Source organism: Sus scrofa, chromosome 9 (assembly GCF_054392235.1).
Source record: "Sus scrofa isolate SSC_HxYL_T2T_F1_AM1 chromosome 9, Sscrofa_HxYL_maternal_Yorkshire_Landrace_v2.0, whole genome shotgun sequence".
Lineage (NCBI taxonomy): Eukaryota > Metazoa > Chordata > Mammalia > Artiodactyla > Suidae > Sus > Sus scrofa.
Genome location: NC_139391.1, coordinates 139,496,490 through 139,516,116, shown reverse-complemented (window position 1 = coordinate 139,516,116; position 19,627 = coordinate 139,496,490). Strand labels below are relative to the sequence as shown.

Sequence of the window (19,627 nt, the reverse complement as noted above, 5' to 3'; positions counted from 1 at the left end):
ACCGGCTTTTAGCGCTGGGGACCCTTCAACCCTCTGAAACGACTTCTCCCACGTGGAAATGACATTATCTTCACCCACTGGACTTCAAAGAGAGAGAGCAGCCGGCATCCTGGGAAGCTAATCGGATTTATTTGGTTCTATCTTTCCCACGGGACGGGGCGTAAAGGAGATATTTATGTATCGACATCTCACTAGGCCTGGTTTAGCCATGGAGGGAGATGAGCGTTTAAAGCTGAAAGCCATACACCCTCTCGCGCACACCCGCTTGCAAACCCCTTGTCGCAGCTTGATCCGACCCAGGGAGGCAGAGCACTCTGAGGTCGCATCAGGAATCTGCTGTGCTCTGAGTGGGGGAAAGGCCTGCTCATTAGCGGCAAAGAGCTTAAAGGATGGTTCAATTGCAGCTCAGCTTCCTCATCTAGAAAATGGGGCCAGTAACACCTGATAATCGCAGGCCGCTGGCAAGAGGCCCTGAAGGTCTGCTGGGAGGGGTCAGAAGCTGGAATAACCACGAGAACAGTTTACGACGTGGGTCTCACATGCGTCCGCGAACGCATCGGAAGACTTTCTTCCACTTAATCAGCATTGGCTCGGGAACACGCGGTCAAGACTTCTGCGTATATGTGACGATCTTAGGGAAACTGTTGAACTTAGCCAAATCTCAGTTGATGCATGTATAAATAATGGAATCTATTTCATAGAGTAGTTAAGATTAAAGGAGATAAAATGTACATATATATGCATAATGTTGCATACATAATAATAAGCTCTCAGTAAATGTTAACTACTAATTTTTTTTTCTGTCTTTTTAGGGCTGCACCCATGGCACATAGAGGTTTCCAGGCTAGGGGTCCAGTCAGAGCCGTAGCCGCTGCCCTACACCACAGCCATAGCAGTGCCAGATCCAAGCTGTGTCTGTGACCTACACCACAGCCCATGGCAACGCCTGATCCTCGACCCACTGAGCAAGGCCAGGGATCAAACCTGCATCCTCATGGACCCTAGTCAGACCCATCTCTGCTGAGCCAAGATGGGATCGCCTTATTTTTACATTTTGAATTGCGTTCACTAGCACAGCGGTTTCCTTCGTTCCTGGGACCTCGTGCAGAACTGGTCCATCAGCTCTCCGGAATGAAGGAGGCAGATTTACCTCCTGTGCTGGCCGCCTTTGCATCTGGAAGTGGCACTTCTGACTCCTCCCCCATGGGAAGGTTCTCCCCCTGTGGGGATGGATTTGTGTGGGTCCCTTCACACCCTGAACCCTGGACCAATGGCGCAGGACCGGGTTAAGCTCAGGCCCCCAAGTGTGGCGGCGGCTGTGGAGACAGACGAGCTAATCAGCCCTGATTTTTTAGAGAAAGCATATCCTGTATGCAGCCTTTTTGGATGCCTGCATTCTCTGTAGCTTGGGGCCAAAAAACCTAAATTCTTAGCATCTTGGTTACTACATCTGTCAAATATGAATTATGTGAAACTGCAGGTCTGCTGCGAGAATCAATTGAGATGCCATATGTCAGGGGTTCTCAATCTTCAGCCTTAATCTGGGATGAGGCCCAAGAATTTGAATTTCTAACAAGTTCCCAAGTGAGGCTGCTGGTCCCCCTCCCGCAGCCTCCGAGAGCTCCCCGTCACACGGGAGAGAGAGGCAAATGTGTGCTACCCACACCTCAGGGGAGCCTGTTCAGTGAGACATCCTTTCCAGGAGGCGGAGAGATGTAAATTTTGATTCAAAACTGGCGGGGGGACTCACTGGAAGAGTAAGAGAGAGGTTCCAGGAACCCCAAAGTGGCACCCAAGGGATTTCCAGTCCCCAGGTCACCTGACGACATCAGGCAGGATTCCCAACAGGGGAGGGGACCTCGCTCAGGCCAAACACGTGCATGTCTGCTGTTCCCCATGTTTTCAGGAGCGGGACTCCCCAGAAGCAGAGTTTGAACAGGGCAGAGCAGGGCCTGGGAGCTGCCGGCGGGCAAGGGGCCTGCTTCAGGCCACCTCCTGGGACCCCGTCCCCTCTTTCCTTTTCCTGAGCCATGTGGCCTCTGGGCCCCTCTCACCTGGGCCTCCCTCCCTCCCATCCCTGGGGCCCCACCGGCCAGTGCCCACGAGCAGGGCCAAGGGAGGAGGTGACAGACGAAAGCAGCTCTCTCACCCCAAGGCACAGACATTGAGGAGAGGGAATGAAAAGGGACATGGGGGAGCCGCTGGCTCTCCCCCAGGGCTCTTTCGGAGTTAACTGAGTCCTGACTTGGGGCGGTGACAGCTTCTCCTGGGCCCAGTTCTCTGGCATTCTTGTCACCCGTGGCTGAGAGGGACCCGTGTGCCAGTGATTTCTCAAGGGCCTGAGGGAGGCGGCAAAATGGCAATTAGTTCTCTGGGCCTCGGCCCGGCCTCCCCCTGACACCTGCTGCCCTCCTCCGGCTGGTGGCTCCTGCCGGGCCGGGCTTTCGGCTTTCTCCTTGCCCAAAGGGAGACCAGCCGCTTGGGGAAAAGGGAGCAGCTGCTCCTTCTTGTCTGGCTCTCGACTCCCCCCCCACCCCCCCACATTCCACGCTTCTCCTCGGCTTATTTTCTTAACAAACTCAGGAGGTAGGAGCGGCCAGTTTCTGAGACCGTCTACCACCGTCTCTCTGCCCAGCCCCGCCTGCAGCATCTGCTCTTCCTGGCCGCCGTTCTCCTGGTGATACCCAAGCTGGGCTCAGCCCCCTCTCCCACCGCAGCCTCGGCTGGTGGGTCCTTTCCTCTGGGTGAGAAGATTGACCTCAAAGGAGTCTCATCCTCTTGCAGGATCCCAGGGCTGGGATTAATTTCCGGTGTCCTTTAAGAGCGGTGTGCTGCCTCCTGGTCAGCAACATCAAAGCACACCAATCGCTAGAGGAATAGCCCTTCCCGAGAGGTTTCAGGGCGCTAGATAACTGGTTCCATCCTGCGGAGGCACCTGAAAGCCGCCCGTGGGCACCATCTGAGTTTCTCTCTTTCAAGACAGGCAGATTCCATTTTTTTGGCTGAATATAACATATTGTTTCAGAAGCTAAGAAGAATTCGAGGCCTTGTGCGCAGGGTTGGGGGGGTGTTTAGCAAATCGTCCAGGACCTACTTTCTTCTTAAATTAAAAATTTCTTTAAATTGGCTTTATTGAGGTATCATTTACAAATAAAGTTGTAAGGCCAGGTATATATCATGATGATTTGATAGATGTCTTTCAAAGCCTATTTTCTCATATTTCTCCATGGAAGAAAACAGCATTTCTCCTCAGCTGAGGAGACAGAGGTGACTCTATGTTTTGAAATCTTAGACAAGTAGCTTCAAGGAACAGCCCTCAGCAATGGTACTTGGGCAAAGTGGCCACTGGTTCCTCTCTGCTCACGCATGCGTTCTGCAGCCTATCTCTGAAAAGGCAACTAAAGGCTTAAAGATAAGATGCAAGTCTTGCCTTTAAGGAGCTTGAAGTCTGGTGCAATGGGAGACACATACAGGCTATAGCAGTGTTTGCAAAGGCCACCCTGTCACTTATTTATATCTGTGGACTTTCTAAAAGGTAGAATAAGACAGGAGTGTGTGTTTATGCACAGGTGCATTTGTGGGGATACCTAAGGTCTCTATAGTTGTTCAAACCCAACTACTGGCTACCCTGGTGTACGAAAAACCATTAGGCACAAGACAGGGACACTGACCCAGCAGGCTTCGTTGTCCTAAGGCATGCTGTGAATTTGTAAGAAATGCAACCTCAAGGAAAAAATCACTGGGGTGGGGGGGATATTTATTGGAAAGATAAGCAATTTGATGTTTCACCGTGTTGATAACAAAGATGGGTCCAGCCTTAGAGATGGCACATTGACTATATAGTAAGATGGGACTTTCAGCAAAGGCCTGGTTCTTTTCACCAAGTGAATGTCTCTCTCTTTCTGTAAGGCCACCCACTCAGTTGTACATCGGAGTCAAAGAATTGCTGAATTTAGACTAGGAAGGGAGGCTGGCATGAAAGAGTGGTTGAGAGTGAATGTTCTATTGAACTAGACTCTGCAACCAAGCAAAGGGCTTAGACTCAAAGAATAAATGCCATTCACTACACTCTTCTAGACCATGGAGTCTGGTTGGATATGTTTCCTCTCAGTTTTCAGTGTCAACCCCCAGCTCCCCTCCAGCTTTTGAACACCTACAATCTTAGGAGTCTAGCAAATAGGGCTCGCTTCTCCTTCTCCGGGGTATCTGCTGCCCCATCCCTGTCCCCACGGTTTTAGCTTGAAGATACCAGGGCTTCTAGCATGTCGAACACTTTGGGACAAGTGCAGGACAGGGAGATGGCCAAGCTGACGGGCAGACCATCTGAAAAGGGAGGGCCACAGAGATTCGCAGGAGACGCAGCCAGGCTGAGCTCTACTTACCTCTGAAACATTGATCCGGCCCTCCTGGAAGGAGCAGGTGGTGGGGTCATGAGTGCAGAGGTTTCGGTATTTGCACCAATGGCAGCGGAAGGAGCTGTTGACACAAGACAGGCACCTGCAAGGACAGAGACAGTAAGAGGCCAAGAGAAGGGAGCCACAGTGCCAGGCGGCCCACGTGTCCTGATGGAGTCTGCTGTCCTAGTCTAACTCTCCAGCGGTGGGGTTGGGGAGGGTATATGGGTGGGGCATCCCCAGCACTGAGAATTATAGATTCTCCCTCCAAGATGCTTTTGGGACCAGAAAACTGAAGGGAAAAAAAAAAAAAAAAAAAGAGTCCGGGGGGATGCTGTATCGGAGAACACGGAGAGTTCTAGAGCTGGTCTGTAGCAGCTCAGGACAGCCAGTTCTTTATATGTTGAGGAATTTTGCAGGTGGTTTGGTGTCATGACAGCAGCTTGAAATCAGCCATGGAGGGACATTTATGCCATAGAAATTGGAATGCCACACGCTCAGTTTTCCAGCCTGATCTCTGGTAGCTAAACATTCGCCAGCATGTACCACCACTTAGAAGACAGAACAGCCCATAAGCACAGGGATAGAACCTGGGCAAACCTGGTTCCAGCTGTGCCTGTGCCCCTGCCACTGGGGTCAGCCCTACGTCGCTTGACCTTCTGGATCAACCTTTCCTCCTTCGTCTGTGCGGGACCGTCTCCGTCTACCCCGCGGGGCAGCTTAGTGTCGGGCGAGATAACACAGAGGACGTGGTTTGGAGAAGTACAAAGCCAAATGGATTGTTGTTTTCTCCCACTGAAGGTTCATATTTACCCACGTATTTGTCATTTCTGACATTCTCGTGAGTATTGTTTTTAAGTGCTCACATCACCTGTTGTTTCAAGCTCTTCCATTGCATCGGGGTGTTAACAGTTGGTTCATATCGCCTGTGTTACTGCGTTTTGGGGGAGTAAACATATTCAACGTCCCACTGTCCCACTGTCCCAGTCGCCAGGCATGGGGAGCCAAAGGCTGTGGGTGTGGTTCCTGCCTTTCTTGCCAGGCTGAGAGCTTCCTTCCCTCCAGTTTCCCCTGGAAGCCAGGCGTATCACCTTGGTTCTCTGTGTGTGATCAGACCGCTGTTGGGGAAATGGGCTTTGCAGGTGGCATGGCTCTTCCGGCTCCTTGCCCTCTCCCCTGGCCTGGCCTCTCACAACTAGACCGATCTGGAAGGGACATGGCCAGGTCTGCAATCTGGCGCCACCTGGTGGGGGCTCTGATGGCTTTTGGGCGGATGGGGCTTGATTCTGGGGGTCACCAGCTAATAGGCCACAGTGGATGGGGTGCGTTGACCCACAGACACGCCTTCTGCATGCCAATCATTTTAACCCTTTCTAGATATGCCTGTAGTTATTGCGTGCCTGAGTTTAGGCCAGACGGATTGATGCTTGCTTTTACATCTTCTTATTCAGCAAAGCAAATCATGCAAACGGACCCACAACAATGAAACCAGGGCTCTAGACCTGGCTCTTCTACTGGCAAGTTTTGTGACTTTCATTGTAGTCCTTATGTCCGCCCTGTGGGCCTCAGTTTACCATAGTAAAAGGGGAGAATGGAAGCTGACTCTGCGATTTTTAACCATGAATGCTAGGATTAAAGAAGCCTAAGATAGTGTTTGGTGATAAAATGGCAGCTTTCGTGTCAAAGAGACCTGCTTTTTTTTCCTGCTAAACCGTGCTGCCTGTGACAGCATCTCTATTGCCATGGCAACCCATGGTTGAAAGTGATGACATCACACCGAGTTGCCATGGGGATGAAGATGCTCTCACAGTGGATTCCATCACTGCTGTGTTGGAGTTTGAGAAGGAGGTTGGGAGTTCTCACTCTAAGATGCTGGCATCTCCCAAAACAGGGTTAGCTGGACCTGGAACGCAGTGGTCAAGGGGCAGTTTTATCCATTTCAGCTTCAGCCACATACTCTTCTGCCTTGGCTGCTCCCAGGCCATCTGTCACTTGCTCTGTCTTTCTCAGCACTTCTATTAATTTGGTCCAAATGAGTTCAGCTACAATTCCTTCCTTAGCCATAGCGGAAACCCTGGAACTCCAGCCGGTGAATCGAATCATGAAACTCAAGATCAGATAAAGAGACTCAAGAGGACTGGCTTGTCTATTTTAATAGCTTTGATTCCTTTAGGGCTTAGCCCCAAATAGACCCTCTCCCCACGCGGAATGCTGGGCCCGTGGCGCCTGGACCCTCGGACTTGATGTTGCTGGAGTCCTCAGCTTGTTCCTGTCCTGGGCAATGGGAAGGATGGGTCCTAGAACATTCTAGTTACTGCTCCCTCTGACATGGGGCTGATGCTCGGTCTCTCTCCTTGCAGAGCGTCCAGGGCCATTGGTCCTATGGCTCTTATATGCCCTCTTCCAAAGACCCATGCTTCTCTCTCTCCAAGTCAAATGGTGCTTGTTTCCAGATGACGTGGAAAGGGCCTCAGTTTCGCTTCCAGAGAGGACGGGAAGAAACGAAGCTCAGGTTTCCTCTCCTCTGCCTCTGAGTCTGTTTTCACATCTGAAATGCCCCCGGCTTCCGGCACAGCCGTCGGCTCTCAGAGCCACGGGCACTCACTGGTAGGCAAGGATGGCTGGCGAGCTTAGCAGCCGCACTTAAGCTCCTCCACGGGCTGGTAGTGTGGTCTGGTTTTCCTTTCGTTCTGGAAAAGCTGAAGGCTCGGTGTGGGCCGCAGTGGAGTAAAGCCTGCTCTCCCGCTCCCAGCCTGGGTCCTGAGCGCTGGGCGCGGCTATTTCCCCACCCCCGGCCTTGGTCTGGGAGTGCTATCTCCGGGTCCCTCTTCACGTGGACAGGGTGATGCACCCAGACGCCACTGGCTGTCTGTCTCCACGTTCGAAGCCACCACCGACTGGTCTAAATTGGAGAACCTTCCTTATGGCTCGTGGGCCATGACTTTTGTTTCTACTTCAAACCCTCTTTTAACTCGTAGCCCGAGAGTTGAGGGCAAGGTGTGTTTCGAGGGAGACGAATGAGATCAGAGGCTGTGGCGAGGGAATGGCATTCAGTTTGAAAGAGCTGAATAAATGGAATGTAACTGAAAAAGAACAGGGCGAGCTTCCTCTGTTCCAGGTAGGGTGCCGGGTCCTAAAGACGGGGAGGCGACGGCGCTATGATTCTTTCTAAATCCTAAGGGACCTTAGAAAGAGCGCACCCCCACATCTGAACCCAGGGCTTGACCCCTGGCCTGGCCCTGCCCTTACACGCTTGCTCGTAAGCCGCCCTGAGCTCATCTGTACAGAAGCCACCGGCACAGGTCTTGACCCTGAACAAGGCCTGCGTGCTGCGAGGGGGTGCTTACAGTTGGTGGGCACTGCAGTTGTAGAACTTGAACTCGGTGCTGACAAATATCTTTCCTGTCTCCTTGGATCTCAGCTGCAGCTCTAGACCGAACCAGTCTGGAAGAGGGAGGAAAGAAAAATGGGAGAGGGTTACAGTCAGGGCCGGGGGCCCCATGAAGAGGCTGAGGGCAAATGATGGATCCGTCAGGGCTCCCTTGGGGCACAGACGGAACCTGCCTGAATCTTCCCCTTCCAACAGAATCCCCTTCATCCTGCTGAGACCCAGACACCCCCACGCCTCCTCTAGGAGGAAGTAGTGGCTCAGAACCCATGGACTCCCCTCCCCTGGTCAAATATGTTCAGTTAGTGAAAGATTTTCAGAAATATCTCATCGAAGAGCCCAGCCCTGTGGAGAGAGCCCACTAAATCCACACGTGGCCATTCCTCGAAGGGAAGGGAGTCTGGAAGAACCTTTTGCAACGGTGCAGGCGTAGCTCAGCGGGAGCAAGGGCTCGCCTCCTTCCTGCAATCGGCTGTGCGGCGTGACTGCTGCTTTCGCACTCAACCAAGTTACATAACACATGTTAGCGTGTGGTGTCAGGAAACCGAGTCGGGCAACCTCTGTGCTGGAACTTTTTGCCACCCCATGCCCAGCGTCCTCTTCTCTTGGCCCCCCTGGGAGGGCAGCCCCTCGCCTGGGACGTGCAGGGCAGGCGCCGCTTACCTTGATCCAGAGGGACGACAGGGACGTCCTTGGGCCCCGGCGAGACGCAAATGACCTGGCTCCCGGACACCTGTCCCTCCACCTCCGTCAGGTTCCCAAAGGCACAGGAGATACCCGCAGACAGATCGGGGGCGTCGCTTACAACCAGGCTGAGCTGCGGGAGGAGCAAAGGGCTCGTGCCTCAGGAAGAGCCCCCGGGGCTCAGGAAACCTGTCAAGGCCCCAGGCCCGGCCCTGTCATCGCCCACTCGCCCCCGAATCTCCCCTGACCTCGTCCACAAAGAGGACACGGGTCCAGGGGATCGTCCAGCTTGGACGCTGGACAGTTGCAGCAGCGCCGTGAGGGGTGTGCGGGGTCAGCGGTCTTTATAGGAATATGAGTATTTCTTCAGTCTTGTCCAGGATCAGAAAGCACTGGGGTGGGGGAAGGACTCTAGGGGGAAAAGCCCCCAAATCCATCTCAGACCCAGCTCCTTTTGACAGGGAGCCATGGCAACTTGAAAGCAAGGCATGAACCGAGCCCTTTGCAGATAAGCCTTTGCTCTGGCTCCCGGGAGCATGTGTGTCACCAGCCTGCAGGTTTGGGAGGAGGTTACCTGGCTAGTGGGAGATGGCCGGCCCCTCTCCCCGGCTGCTTACTAAGGTGGCGGGTTTCCTAGAGTTTCTATGCTCTGTCCTTCTCTGCCCCTCTGCCCCCGACAGCTCTGCTCGAGTGGGCAGTCGATTCACAAGGAGCTTAGGGAGCAGAGAAAGGCAGGGCGTGGACATCAATGGCTCAGAGATGTCCACTGCCCCCAGGGTTCCAGGGACCTAGGTCAGGTGTTTCCAGGCCTTTCAAGTTTGAACACCCACCTTTGAAAGGTGAAAACAGCACAGGGTGTCAGAACAATCTGTTGATTGAGAAACTTTCACGGCAAAATGCTGCTCTGCATTCCATGTACTTGGAAATGAGTTTGTACTAAACAACCACAGTGTAACATCCAAGGGGTTTTTGAAACAATAGGTGCTATGTGTGACTCTCGGGGAGGAGGGGGTGCCTGGTGACAACCCCTTGTGGCCTCCAAGTGCTAAGTCCTAACAGAGGGAGGTCTCCCTTTGTCTTGGGCAAAACGGCTATCACCTAGCCTCTCCACGAATCTCTGTCCCAGTTTCATTTCCACGGGGCCGAGAGACGTGGGTACAAACTCGGCTGCTTGTTCCCTCAGCGCCACAGGAGCCCAACCCCCCCCCCCCCCACAGGGATGAATGAACGCGAGTCTTAGAAGGTTGGTTAACTAATTAACATTCGTGAATGCTCCTAAAACCTGCAGAAAGAAAGAACCGCGCAGGGCCTCAGGACATCAAGTATTTGGGGTTGCACCTCGACAGGTGGTCAAGGGCCATTGTGGTCTCTTTAATAGTCTCCCTAAGCACACACTAGGAATTAGGTCTCAGTCTTTCTGTGTTTGTTTGTCTGTCCCTCACACACACACACACACAGGCAATTCCAAGGCTTCTGTGTATCAAGCAGGAGACGGCAATCTAGCACACACGAGAGAACGGTATTGGGTTGCATCGTGTTATAGCTGTTTGTTCCTAAATGCAACGTCTAGATTCACAGAACAGATCGATGCCTAAGGAATCTGCAAGGAGAGTGGCGAACCGCCGGGCCTTTTATAACAGGCGATACCACAGCTTTTTCACCAAGTTTCTTCGGAGCACGTAAAGGATGATCCACTTACATGGAACACGCCCGGGCTTGCGTGAGCTCCGCGCCGCCTCAACCCCAACCCTCCCGAGTTGTGTACTCACCTGCCGGCTGGGCTCAGACACCGAGATGCTGCTGGGGTGCACCTCGAGGCTCATGCACTGGCTGATGCTGGCGGCAAATCGGTTTGGCTCCCAGGCCCGCTGGCACGTGTCCCTGCGGGAGCACCTGCCATAGAAACACACCCAAGAGGTCAGGCCTCGGAGACCCGTCTGCTTGGCTCCATGGTCCCCCGAAGGTAAGTGCCAGGGCTTTGTGGCTCTGGGGCCTGTGTCTGTCTCCTGACAAAGTTCACACATCTCAGAGGGCCTCGGGGACTCCCAGATGGGCTTGACTGCAGTGAAAGACAGACTAAGAGGGAGTCGGATCACGTCTCCAGCAGAGAGATGTGGCTTCGAGAGAGCTTTTCTTAATGGAAGCTCAGCGAGTGAGAAGGGAAATGGGGGGAAGGTGAGAAGCCGCAGGCAAGAGGCAAAGAACGGGAACGGAGAGCCAGGCGGCCCCACCTCTGTGGCCTCCTCTCGGCCGAGTTCCTCAACTCCGCCAGGCCTTGGTCCCCCAGCTGTGGAAGGCTGAGGCCACGGCTGATACCGCACCCCATAGGGTGGTGTCAGCATCAAATGAACTCCTGTTCAGAAGGTGGCCGGTGACCCTTCTCGGCACCATGTTACTGGTGATGAGAGCGCACCTCCGTGGATGTTTGAAGCCTCGGTCGGGGTCTGGGCTTGTGGGACAGTGTGCGGGTGATCCGGTGGCTTCGGGCTCTCCCCTCTAGGCAGGGGCCATGTTTCGTCCACGGAGATATTCTCCCTGTGACATGGTCTAGTTTCTACAGATGTTTGCGGGGTGAAAGAACACCTGGAGTCAGAGACGGACACGGCGGCGCGGCCACGGCTGCCTCTGTCAGGGAGCCGGTGTGGTCCCTTCTCCCCACACTTTCATCTCTGGCTCCTGGCCCCTCAGCCCACAGCAGCAGGTGGGCACGGTGACACCTACCCTGCAGGCAGGGGCCTCCCAGGGGAATGGGCTCCCGAGAGCCATGAGAGCCACGGGGACACTATAACAAAGATGCCACAACCAGGCCGAGATTCCCAGCTCCCCCGCCCCAGGCCCTCCCCCCTCTTCCTTTCCAGGCACATAATGGATCTAAATATGAATGCTGTCAAAGACAAGAATTATTGAGGTTTAAGTGAATCCCTAAGATAGCTCTAAAGTGAGCTCTTGACTGGAGCCTTTATCTCATTGACTCACTGAAATGGCTCTTTTTTATCATACTATTTATGGCAACAGCCCTAACAGAGATAAATAGCCTCCAGACAATAACACACTTGCTAGAGCAAGGCCTATGGAGACTGGAGGGTTTCACATCCCCTGCCCCCACCCGGAGGCTCTTTAGCAATCCCCCGGGGGCCCCCTGCCTCCAGAAAATCCAGGGGCCTGGGAGCTGGGCGGCCAGGTGGGCTGCCCGTGGCAGGTGGGAGGGCTGTGCCCGAGGGGCTGGTGAAGAGGAGAGCGACCAGAACAGGAGAAACCTCTGGGCACAGGCGGGAAATAGCTTGTTCCCCACGTGCTCTTGGCAGGCGGAGCTGCTGGAAGGAGAGGGTGATGTTGCAGAAGCAGCTCAGAGGGAATCTGGGTTCTCCTCCTGCGGCCCAGTCATTCTGGTAGCTTCCGCTGACCTGCACTGGGAAGATGACAGGGTGGCCTGGGCGACTCAGACATTGTGGCTGGAATTGCTGGGAGGAGCGGGGAGGAGGTGGGACCGGGAGGGGGAGCCCAGGACATGGCACGGAGCTGGGGGTGGCTGTCGGGTTCTTTGGAGGAAGAAATCTTGAAGAGAGAGCCAGCTGGCAGCTGGGCCAGCCTCCCTGAAGGGCAACCGATGGCTGTCACCTCTGTCACTCCGGGGGGTGCCTGTCGGGGCCTCATCAACATCTTTAAGGCTTGTCTGACCTAAAGGGTGACTCACTGTCCCGGTTCTGGTGAGAGTATTTTTGGCAAAACTTTTGAGGAGTCCCTTACCTCCAAATCTAAGCAGGCAGCCCAGGGTTTGTGGGCGCCGATCCAGTCCGGATTTTGCATCTGCGAGGCGCCTGCTTTCCTCCCTCCCTCCATAGCCCTCCCAACACCTGCTGCAGAGGCTGGAAGCCAAGAGCTATTGTGCAGGGCGCTGAACTCTGGCCCTCCGCCTCCGCCTCTACCCCAAACCCGCACACTGCACAGGGATGCTTTCCTGGCTGGCACGGAGCCCTGGAGTGTCCATCGCTAGGGGGACAGCACGCCTGGCCAGTGTGGAGTTTTCACCCTCTCCTCTCCCTGGGAGGCTCTCCCAGTTAGGAAGTTTAACGGTGATTTTGCATTTCTATTGAGCTGGAATTCAATGGCAGGGGAGGTGTCTGAATAGGGCTTGTGAGGCCCTTCGGAGTGAGAGGCTGACTTCTTGGAATCATGAATTAATGAGGCCAGAAGGGTCCTCCCCAGGGTTCAGAGTCCATAACAATTATTTTGATTTGTGTAGCTTATCCCGAGCTTCCTTATCGCCAAAGGACTTATTATTTCATTTAATCCTCACAGTTCACCTTCAAGGGAGGCATTCTCGCTCTTTAGCGACTGGCAAATGGAGGCCCAGAGTTGTCGGTGGACCAGCCCAGGTCACACAGCAGCAAACTGGAGTCCAAGCTTCTGAACTCCGGCACCTGCTCACGGGAGGAGGCGCCTCGGTCAGGCTCCACGGAGGAGGTTCTTGGGAAACCTTGAGATGCTACAGCTTTCCTTCCGTGTGCTGCCAACCCCACTACCCCTCGCTGTGGATCAGGTACAGACCTCAGAGCAGCCCGTGGGCTCGGGGAGGGACAGACTTTGGCGGGCAACTGAAAAACAGGCAGAGGAGCGGCTCTTGGAAAGAGGGCCCATTCCCGGCCTCTCTTTGCTCTTCCTGCTCTCAGCCCTCCAACCGAGAGGAGAATTACCGCTCAGAAGAGGGAAACTCCGACCAATGCCACATGCCCAGGGACATGCCCAGGGCAGTACCTGGTCTTCTGCATCCTGGGCGTTTTCTTCTTCTTCTTTTCTTTCTTTCTTTTTTTTTTTTTTTTTTGGCTTTTTTCATAGCATAGAAAGTTCCCAGGTTAGGGGTCGAACAAATCAGAGCTGCAGCTGCCGGCCTACGCCACAGCCACAGCAACGCGGGATCCAAGCTGCATCTGGGACCTACACCACAGCTCACGGCAACACCAGGTCCTTCACCCACTGAGCGGGCCCAGGGATTGAACCCGCGTCCTCTTGGGCCCTAGTCAGGTTTGTTACTGCTGAGCCACAACGGGCCCTCCTCCCGCTCATTTTTTCCAAACTTACATGTTGTGCAGGGCACACCAGCCACAGTGAGGGTCCCCCGAGCTCAGGCACTCCCCGCATGTGGTGTACTGCTCACAGGACTCCACGGGGACCCTGGTGATCTGGGGGAGAGGAAACAGGGCAGGGTTAGACCAGGGGTAACCTCGTCTCACAGAGGTGTCTTCAGACACAACCACGTCTACCGGCCATGGCACTGTCGCCACCTCTAAAGAGGTGATAGTGGGCACGAATTGGATCGGATCGGTGGCCTCGTCTGTTTGCTCTGCACGAGGCAGGTGCAGCTAAAGGTCCCTGCTTCTCGCCTTGGCCAGGGGTGGAAGCACAGCCTCCGGCCTCTCCCTGCCTGCACTCAGGTCCTGAAGAGCTGGGCCCGCTCCTGGCAAAGGCTGACAATGGTTACCTCTGTTGAAAGGCTATTGAGTGCCACCAGCTCGTCTCTGAAGAGCCTTCAGCTGGGCTTGGGCTGAGCCCTGCTGCCCGCACAGAAAACAGTTAAAAAGGGAGCGATGGAGAAACTTTTCCCATCAAATAATATTCATCGAACGGCACCATCTTTTTACAGCCAACGCAACGTGCCACCTGGATCCAATTATCCCATATTCTTCGACGTCCGCATTCAGCTTCTCTAGTAAATCTCCCATCCTTTGAAAAGTCTGGTTAAGTGGGAACAGAGACGAGCTGCCTGTCTGGTTCCGTCTTGCTGGGGAAAGTGAGAATTTGTAGATCGAGCTCCTGCGCCCCCCTCCCCCCCAGGGTGCTGCTTCCTCCTGGCTTCTACGTGGGGCCCTGTGGGGACACGAGCAGGCCCATGTGGTCATTGCTCACTCCTCTCTGCCCAGCATGTGTGACATTAAGGCCCTGCAGAGGGTCAGGAGACTGAAGCCTTGCATTTGGCATGTCCTAGGTAACCATCGCTGGCTGGGGCAGGAGGCTGCCAGGCTGCAAAAACATTTGCTGGACTGGGAATGGGGTGCTGTGTGTTTGGGCAGAGAGGTCCCCCACCTGCTGGAAGCGTGAACTCAAGTGGAAAAACAACCTGTGGTCCAGCAGCCCGGCGTTCTGCCTCCAGCAGGGGGACAAAGGATCTGATGGAGATGCCTTCGCCATGTCCTGGAGGGAGGCTCGGGATGGAGCCCGACACTGCACGCACAGCAAATGTTTATCAGATGTCACTACTCAGAGGCTCTGGTGCCACATGCTGGAGAAACAGCCGTGAACAGGACACAGATCCAGCCCCCGCAGAGTACACAGTCCAGCGGGAGTTGGTAATTACACTCAGAATTGCTCTACTGCTCTTGCGCTGAGCATCCATCGCACGCAGAGGTGTGCGCCTGGGGGCCTTGGCAGCCTAAAGGAGGGCCGCCCGGCACACCCTGTCTGGAGGAAAGGGGCAGCCAGGTAGGAGTGAGTCAGGGTGAGAGCCGGACAGATACAGGTGCCTGGGAGGGCGTTTCTAGCTGAGAGATAATCGTGAGCAAAAGTTGTCATGGCCAAGTTCAGCACAGCTCAGCGTGGCGTGTACACTGGAAGAGCATGGCCAGAGATGAGGCTGGTGGCATGGATGCTGGTGCCAGGCAGCCAAAGGCCTTGGGTACCAGCCTCAGGTGCCCCCAGCCCTGTTCATTTTCCCCACATCCTGATACTTAACATTCTGAATTACAAATCTTTTCTCTAAGTGGGTGATGTGATCAGCTTTAAGCATCCCTACCTCCCTTTCATAATAAAAATATGAAATCCAGAACGGGCAAGTGTAAAAGCTGGTAATTCAGTTTAAAAAAAAAATTATATTCTAAATGGAGGTTGGGGGATAGCTGGTTTGAAATAGCTCACGTCTAACAGGTTGAGTTGCCTCTACGTCCAATATGACCTGACAGATCCCAGCTAAAGGGGCTGCGTAAACAGGCAGGGTGTTGGGATGGAGAGAAGCCGCCCCATGCTGGGGACTTCCCAGCTCAGGTCTTCACACCTGCCCCCCAAGGAGTATTGCTCAAGCAGACAGCCTTTCCAGAAGGGTCAGGATGGGGGGTGGGGGTACCCAGATGTGGCATCTGAGGTACAGCAGACAGAACTGGGATGTTGATTTGGGTCAAGGAGGATGCAGCTCAAGGTGACCGTGGGACCTGTTTGCCACCGTTTGAAGGGCAGCAGTGTGGCTGCAACGAGACTCATGGGTGGAAAGTTCCAGGAAAGCTCAACAGAAGAAAGCCAAGGTTCTCTGAGAGCGAAACAGACCTTGCTCCCGGCAGGGGCCCCCATCCATGGGACACGTAAGCAGAGTCAAGGTGGCGCGTGTCTGGGAGGCCACGGGAGGGATTTCTGCTGCCGGTCCTTCCAACTCTGACCTTCAGGATTCTATTTCCCGCACTTTAGCCAACTGCTCCCTGAGACTATTGTGAATTCTGCCCTGAGTGACGAGTACAGTTAAATGATAACATCCAGCCACGCCGCCAGCCGCTGAGAGCAGCCGGCTTTCAGGAGCAACCTCTGACCCCGACTCATGGGCTGTGAGGCCTACAGAAGCACCTTTCTGGCAGGTGCTGGCCAGACGCCCTCCCACTGTGCCTCTCCCAGGGCGTGGGACTCTCAGCCCTGCAGGATATCTGTAACCCCAGCCGCCTGGGCCGGGGGGCTTCTGCCCGCCCCCCGCCGACCTGCCCTCGGAGGCCTGAGAGCTGCCACCCTGCGCCCAGCCTCCCTTTCCTGGGTTTCGGGCTCAGAGTGAGTGATGTCTGCATCTGGATGGAAGTTAAAACAACTGTCTGCATTGCCTTCGGCCCGTCTGTCAAAACACAGCCCGGCTCTCAGCAGCTGGGGAAGGGGCCCTGAATGGGAGCAGTGTCTCCAGCAACAAAGCCCACTTTCACGCCAAGTGCCGCGGAGATAGTGAGAAGCCTGTTCTTCTCCAAACATGAAACCAACAGCACAACTATTTTTCCTGTTTCCTGGGCCCTCCTGGTGGGAATTTTTTTTTTTTTTTAATACACTGAGTAGAAGAGCGAAGTGAAACAGGAAACTTATGGGGGGGGGGTCCTAAAACTTGAATGATTCTCTCCTGGAAGATCTTCGCAGCCATCTAGAAACCAGGGGAAAGAAATGCCGCAGGAGCTGCGAAGAGGCTCTCAGGGTCAGGTGTTTCCACGAGCGCTCTCTCCTCTAGCCTTGTGTTTCCCTATTCATTCATCAACCATAATTATTGATCACGTCCTACAGGCAGGCCAGGACTGGGCACTTCAGGGGAATAAAATCAACAGCAGCATTAAAACACAGCCATCACCTTCAAGTTGCAAACAGACTAGCAATAAGAACAAAAAAGTGATGTGTGTTCTAAGAGACGGATTGAAAGCGGAGTGAGGGAATTCAGAGCAAGGAGAAAATACTATTTCTATGTCTGCGCCGTCCAACGTGTGTGCCTGCGCGGCTTTGAGCATCCGGAACAGGCAAGTCTGAACCGACATATGTTCTAAGGACCACTGGGTGTTGAAAACTGAGCCCAGAAAACCAGAATGTAAAATAACACATTCTTGCTTTTTTTGTATTGCCACTTGCTGAAAAGATAAAACTGTAGCAAATATCGTGCTAAGTAAAATCTACTCTTAATTTCCACTGTCTCTTCTTACTTTTTAAAATATGGCTGCTAGGAAGGTGAAAGTGACACGTGTGGCTCACACGAGGGGCTGGCGCTTTGTCACTGTGGGAGGATACGCTGCTCTAGGCTTTTGGGGGGACGTGGCCTGGGTCTGGGGTCTTCCTGGGTGAAGGCTATTTACAAGATGAAGAGCATCCCGGGCGGGAGGAACCACGTGCAAACATGGGAAAGCAGAGCTTCTTGAGAAAACCTTGCAGGAGGGTAGAATGATGAGTGTCAGCCTGGAGAGGCAGGTTTTGGAGACCACGGACCTGGAGTATGTGATGTCTCTGAGCCCTCCAGCCTGTCACTCCTTGGCCTAAAGAACGCCCTCCATGAAGAGGTGACTCAGGGGTGTTCCTGTCATGGCTCAATAGTGACGAATCAGACTAGGATCCATGAGGATGCAGGTTTGATCCCTGGCCTCGCTCAGTGGGTTAAGGATCTGGCGTGGCCGTGAGCTGTGGTGTGGGTCACAGATGCAGCTCGGATCCCCCGTTGCTATGGCTGTGGTATAGGGTGGCAGCTGTAGCTCCGATTCGACCCCTAGCCTGGGAACCTCCATATGCCGCAGGTGTGGCCCTAAAAAGACACCCCCTCCCCCAAAAAAGAGGTGACTCGGGTCTTTGAACCAACACAGCACCCTTGGCATTACCTGTGAGCTTAAGAGACATAAAAACCCAGGGTCCAGAGTTAGAAACTCCGGGCTGGGGTCTGGGAGGTGGGTCCAATAAGCTCTCCAGCTGATTCTCATACAAGCTCAAGTTTGAGAACCACTGGTAAACGTGACCTCACGTCTTGGGAAGTATTTTAAAACATCACCCCCTGGAGCCATGAAGAAATGGAATCAAACTCTGCCCTGGGACCATGGAAGGAACGAGATGGATGGTGGGCGGGGGAGGGGAGATGGAGGTTCGTCTGGGAACGGCTTCCTGCCCCGGGACAAAGTGGTTTTAATAACTGAGTCTCTGGAGGCCCCGCAGGACCAAGTTCAGCCTTCAGGAATCTGGGGTCACTTTGCTCTGCATGAGGTGACCAGCGGCCACTGACCCTGGGACCTGGAGGCTGGGGGAGGGTGGGGAGGGGATGGGCGTTGTCTCGGAAGGCTCCAGAAGGAAAAAGAGCTTCTCCTGGAGCGTGTCCGCCGCGTCAGGCGCGGCCCTGTCAGGACTGACTCAGAGTTTAATGGGACACTCGATGACACTTTAATGAGTGTTTGTTTATCAGGACTGCGCTTTAATTCTGCCCGAGGCTCCGCACCCCATCCACGCTGAGTGCTGGGAGCTGGGGGGCTGGCTCGGCAGGTGAGTGCGATGCCGGAGCTCGCCCTTCTCCCGCCGCCCCAGGACCGCGGGGCTGCTCCCCGCCCATTCCACCCGCACGCTCTGCGTGCCTCTCTGCTTCATCTTCTGTCCTGTAATTACGCCTCTAATGAATATAACTGTCCCATTAAGTCACTGACTGAAGAAATGCTCTTAATTAGCGGTGACTCATACTGTGTTCTTGGCTCCTCTGACCCCGGGGCCCCACGTCCCAAGGGCCTCTCTTGGCCTGACTCTGCGGAGCTGATGTCCGTGGGAAGGGCTCAGCGGGGGTGCAGAGCTTAGAGTGGGGTCCCCTCCCCGCAGCCCCACCCCACTCTTTCCCCTTCCAGCACACCCGGCAGCCCCTAGACCGTGAGGCCCAGCACCGCGAGGCAGGTGACAGCAGATTATCATCAGCTGGGTGGACACGTCACCTAGGGCCCTGTCGGGACCAGCCTCCTTCCAAGATCTCGAAGGGCACGGCAGACCTGCTGGGTCTGACCACCCAGGGCGAGGCCCGCTCTGCCTCTGCGGCCTCGGGGGTGATCTGAGCCTCAAGAGCTGCCTCCGTCAGCGGCCAGCCCCTTACTCCGCAGAGGAGCTGCGCCCCGACGGCGGGGTGAGGGGCAGGAGCCCTGCGGCAAGTGAACCTGGGGGCCGTGATGCACAGTCGCCTCTCTGGCCCCTGTGCGGATGCCTGGGAGGGGCTCCATGGCTCTGAGGACCTGGAGGAGCACCTGAGCTGAGAGCAGAGGGACCCCGGATCCTGACTGTGGAACCCCGGATCCTGAGCGTGGGTTGCGCTTGGGTTCCGCGTGGGCGTTCGAGATTTGCAGAGTGGGGATGTTGTGTTAAGCTCTCCTCTGCCCTCCTGGAGCCCACGGTCTGGTTGAGGACAAAACCAAGGGGACAGGCTCATCCTGAGACGTGGTGGGATGGATGCCACAATGGCAGTATGACCGAGAGGTGGTCGGGCCTCAGAGGACAGAGCCCAGAGGTTCTCCGCAGGGGGCCCTGGCTCGGCGCTCTGTCCTAGAGGCTGCGGGAGTCATTTGCCGTCGTGTAGGAGGGAAGGAAGGAGGGAGAGCTGCTCCCCAGGCCGTGGGCCCCTGGGGACGGAGCTGGTAATCCCCTGCTTCCCTGGAATCTGCTC

At 54.8% G+C, this 19,627-nt stretch overlaps 1 protein-coding gene across 2 annotated transcripts in view; it reads right to left on the bottom strand.

Annotated features, from left to right (window-relative positions):
- The window catches only part of PLXNA2 (plexin A2), a 212,273-nt gene that overhangs the window by 61,424 nt on the left and 131,222 nt on the right, over positions 1-19,627 (bottom strand). For both annotated transcript variants that reach the window (XR_014816621.1, XM_021063894.2), the window contains exons 5-9: positions 13,546-13,646; positions 10,236-10,359; positions 8,446-8,599; positions 7,742-7,838; positions 4,383-4,497 (exon numbers count right to left, since the gene is read on the bottom strand). Coding sequence is in view for 1 of the 2 variants with exons in the window: in XM_021063894.2 (XP_020919553.2) it covers positions 4,383-4,497; positions 7,742-7,838; positions 8,446-8,599; positions 10,236-10,359; positions 13,546-13,646 (591 nt within the window). In the remaining variant the exon portion in view is untranslated. The remainder of the gene's footprint in view (positions 1-4,382; positions 4,498-7,741; positions 7,839-8,445; positions 8,600-10,235; positions 10,360-13,545; positions 13,647-19,627) is intronic.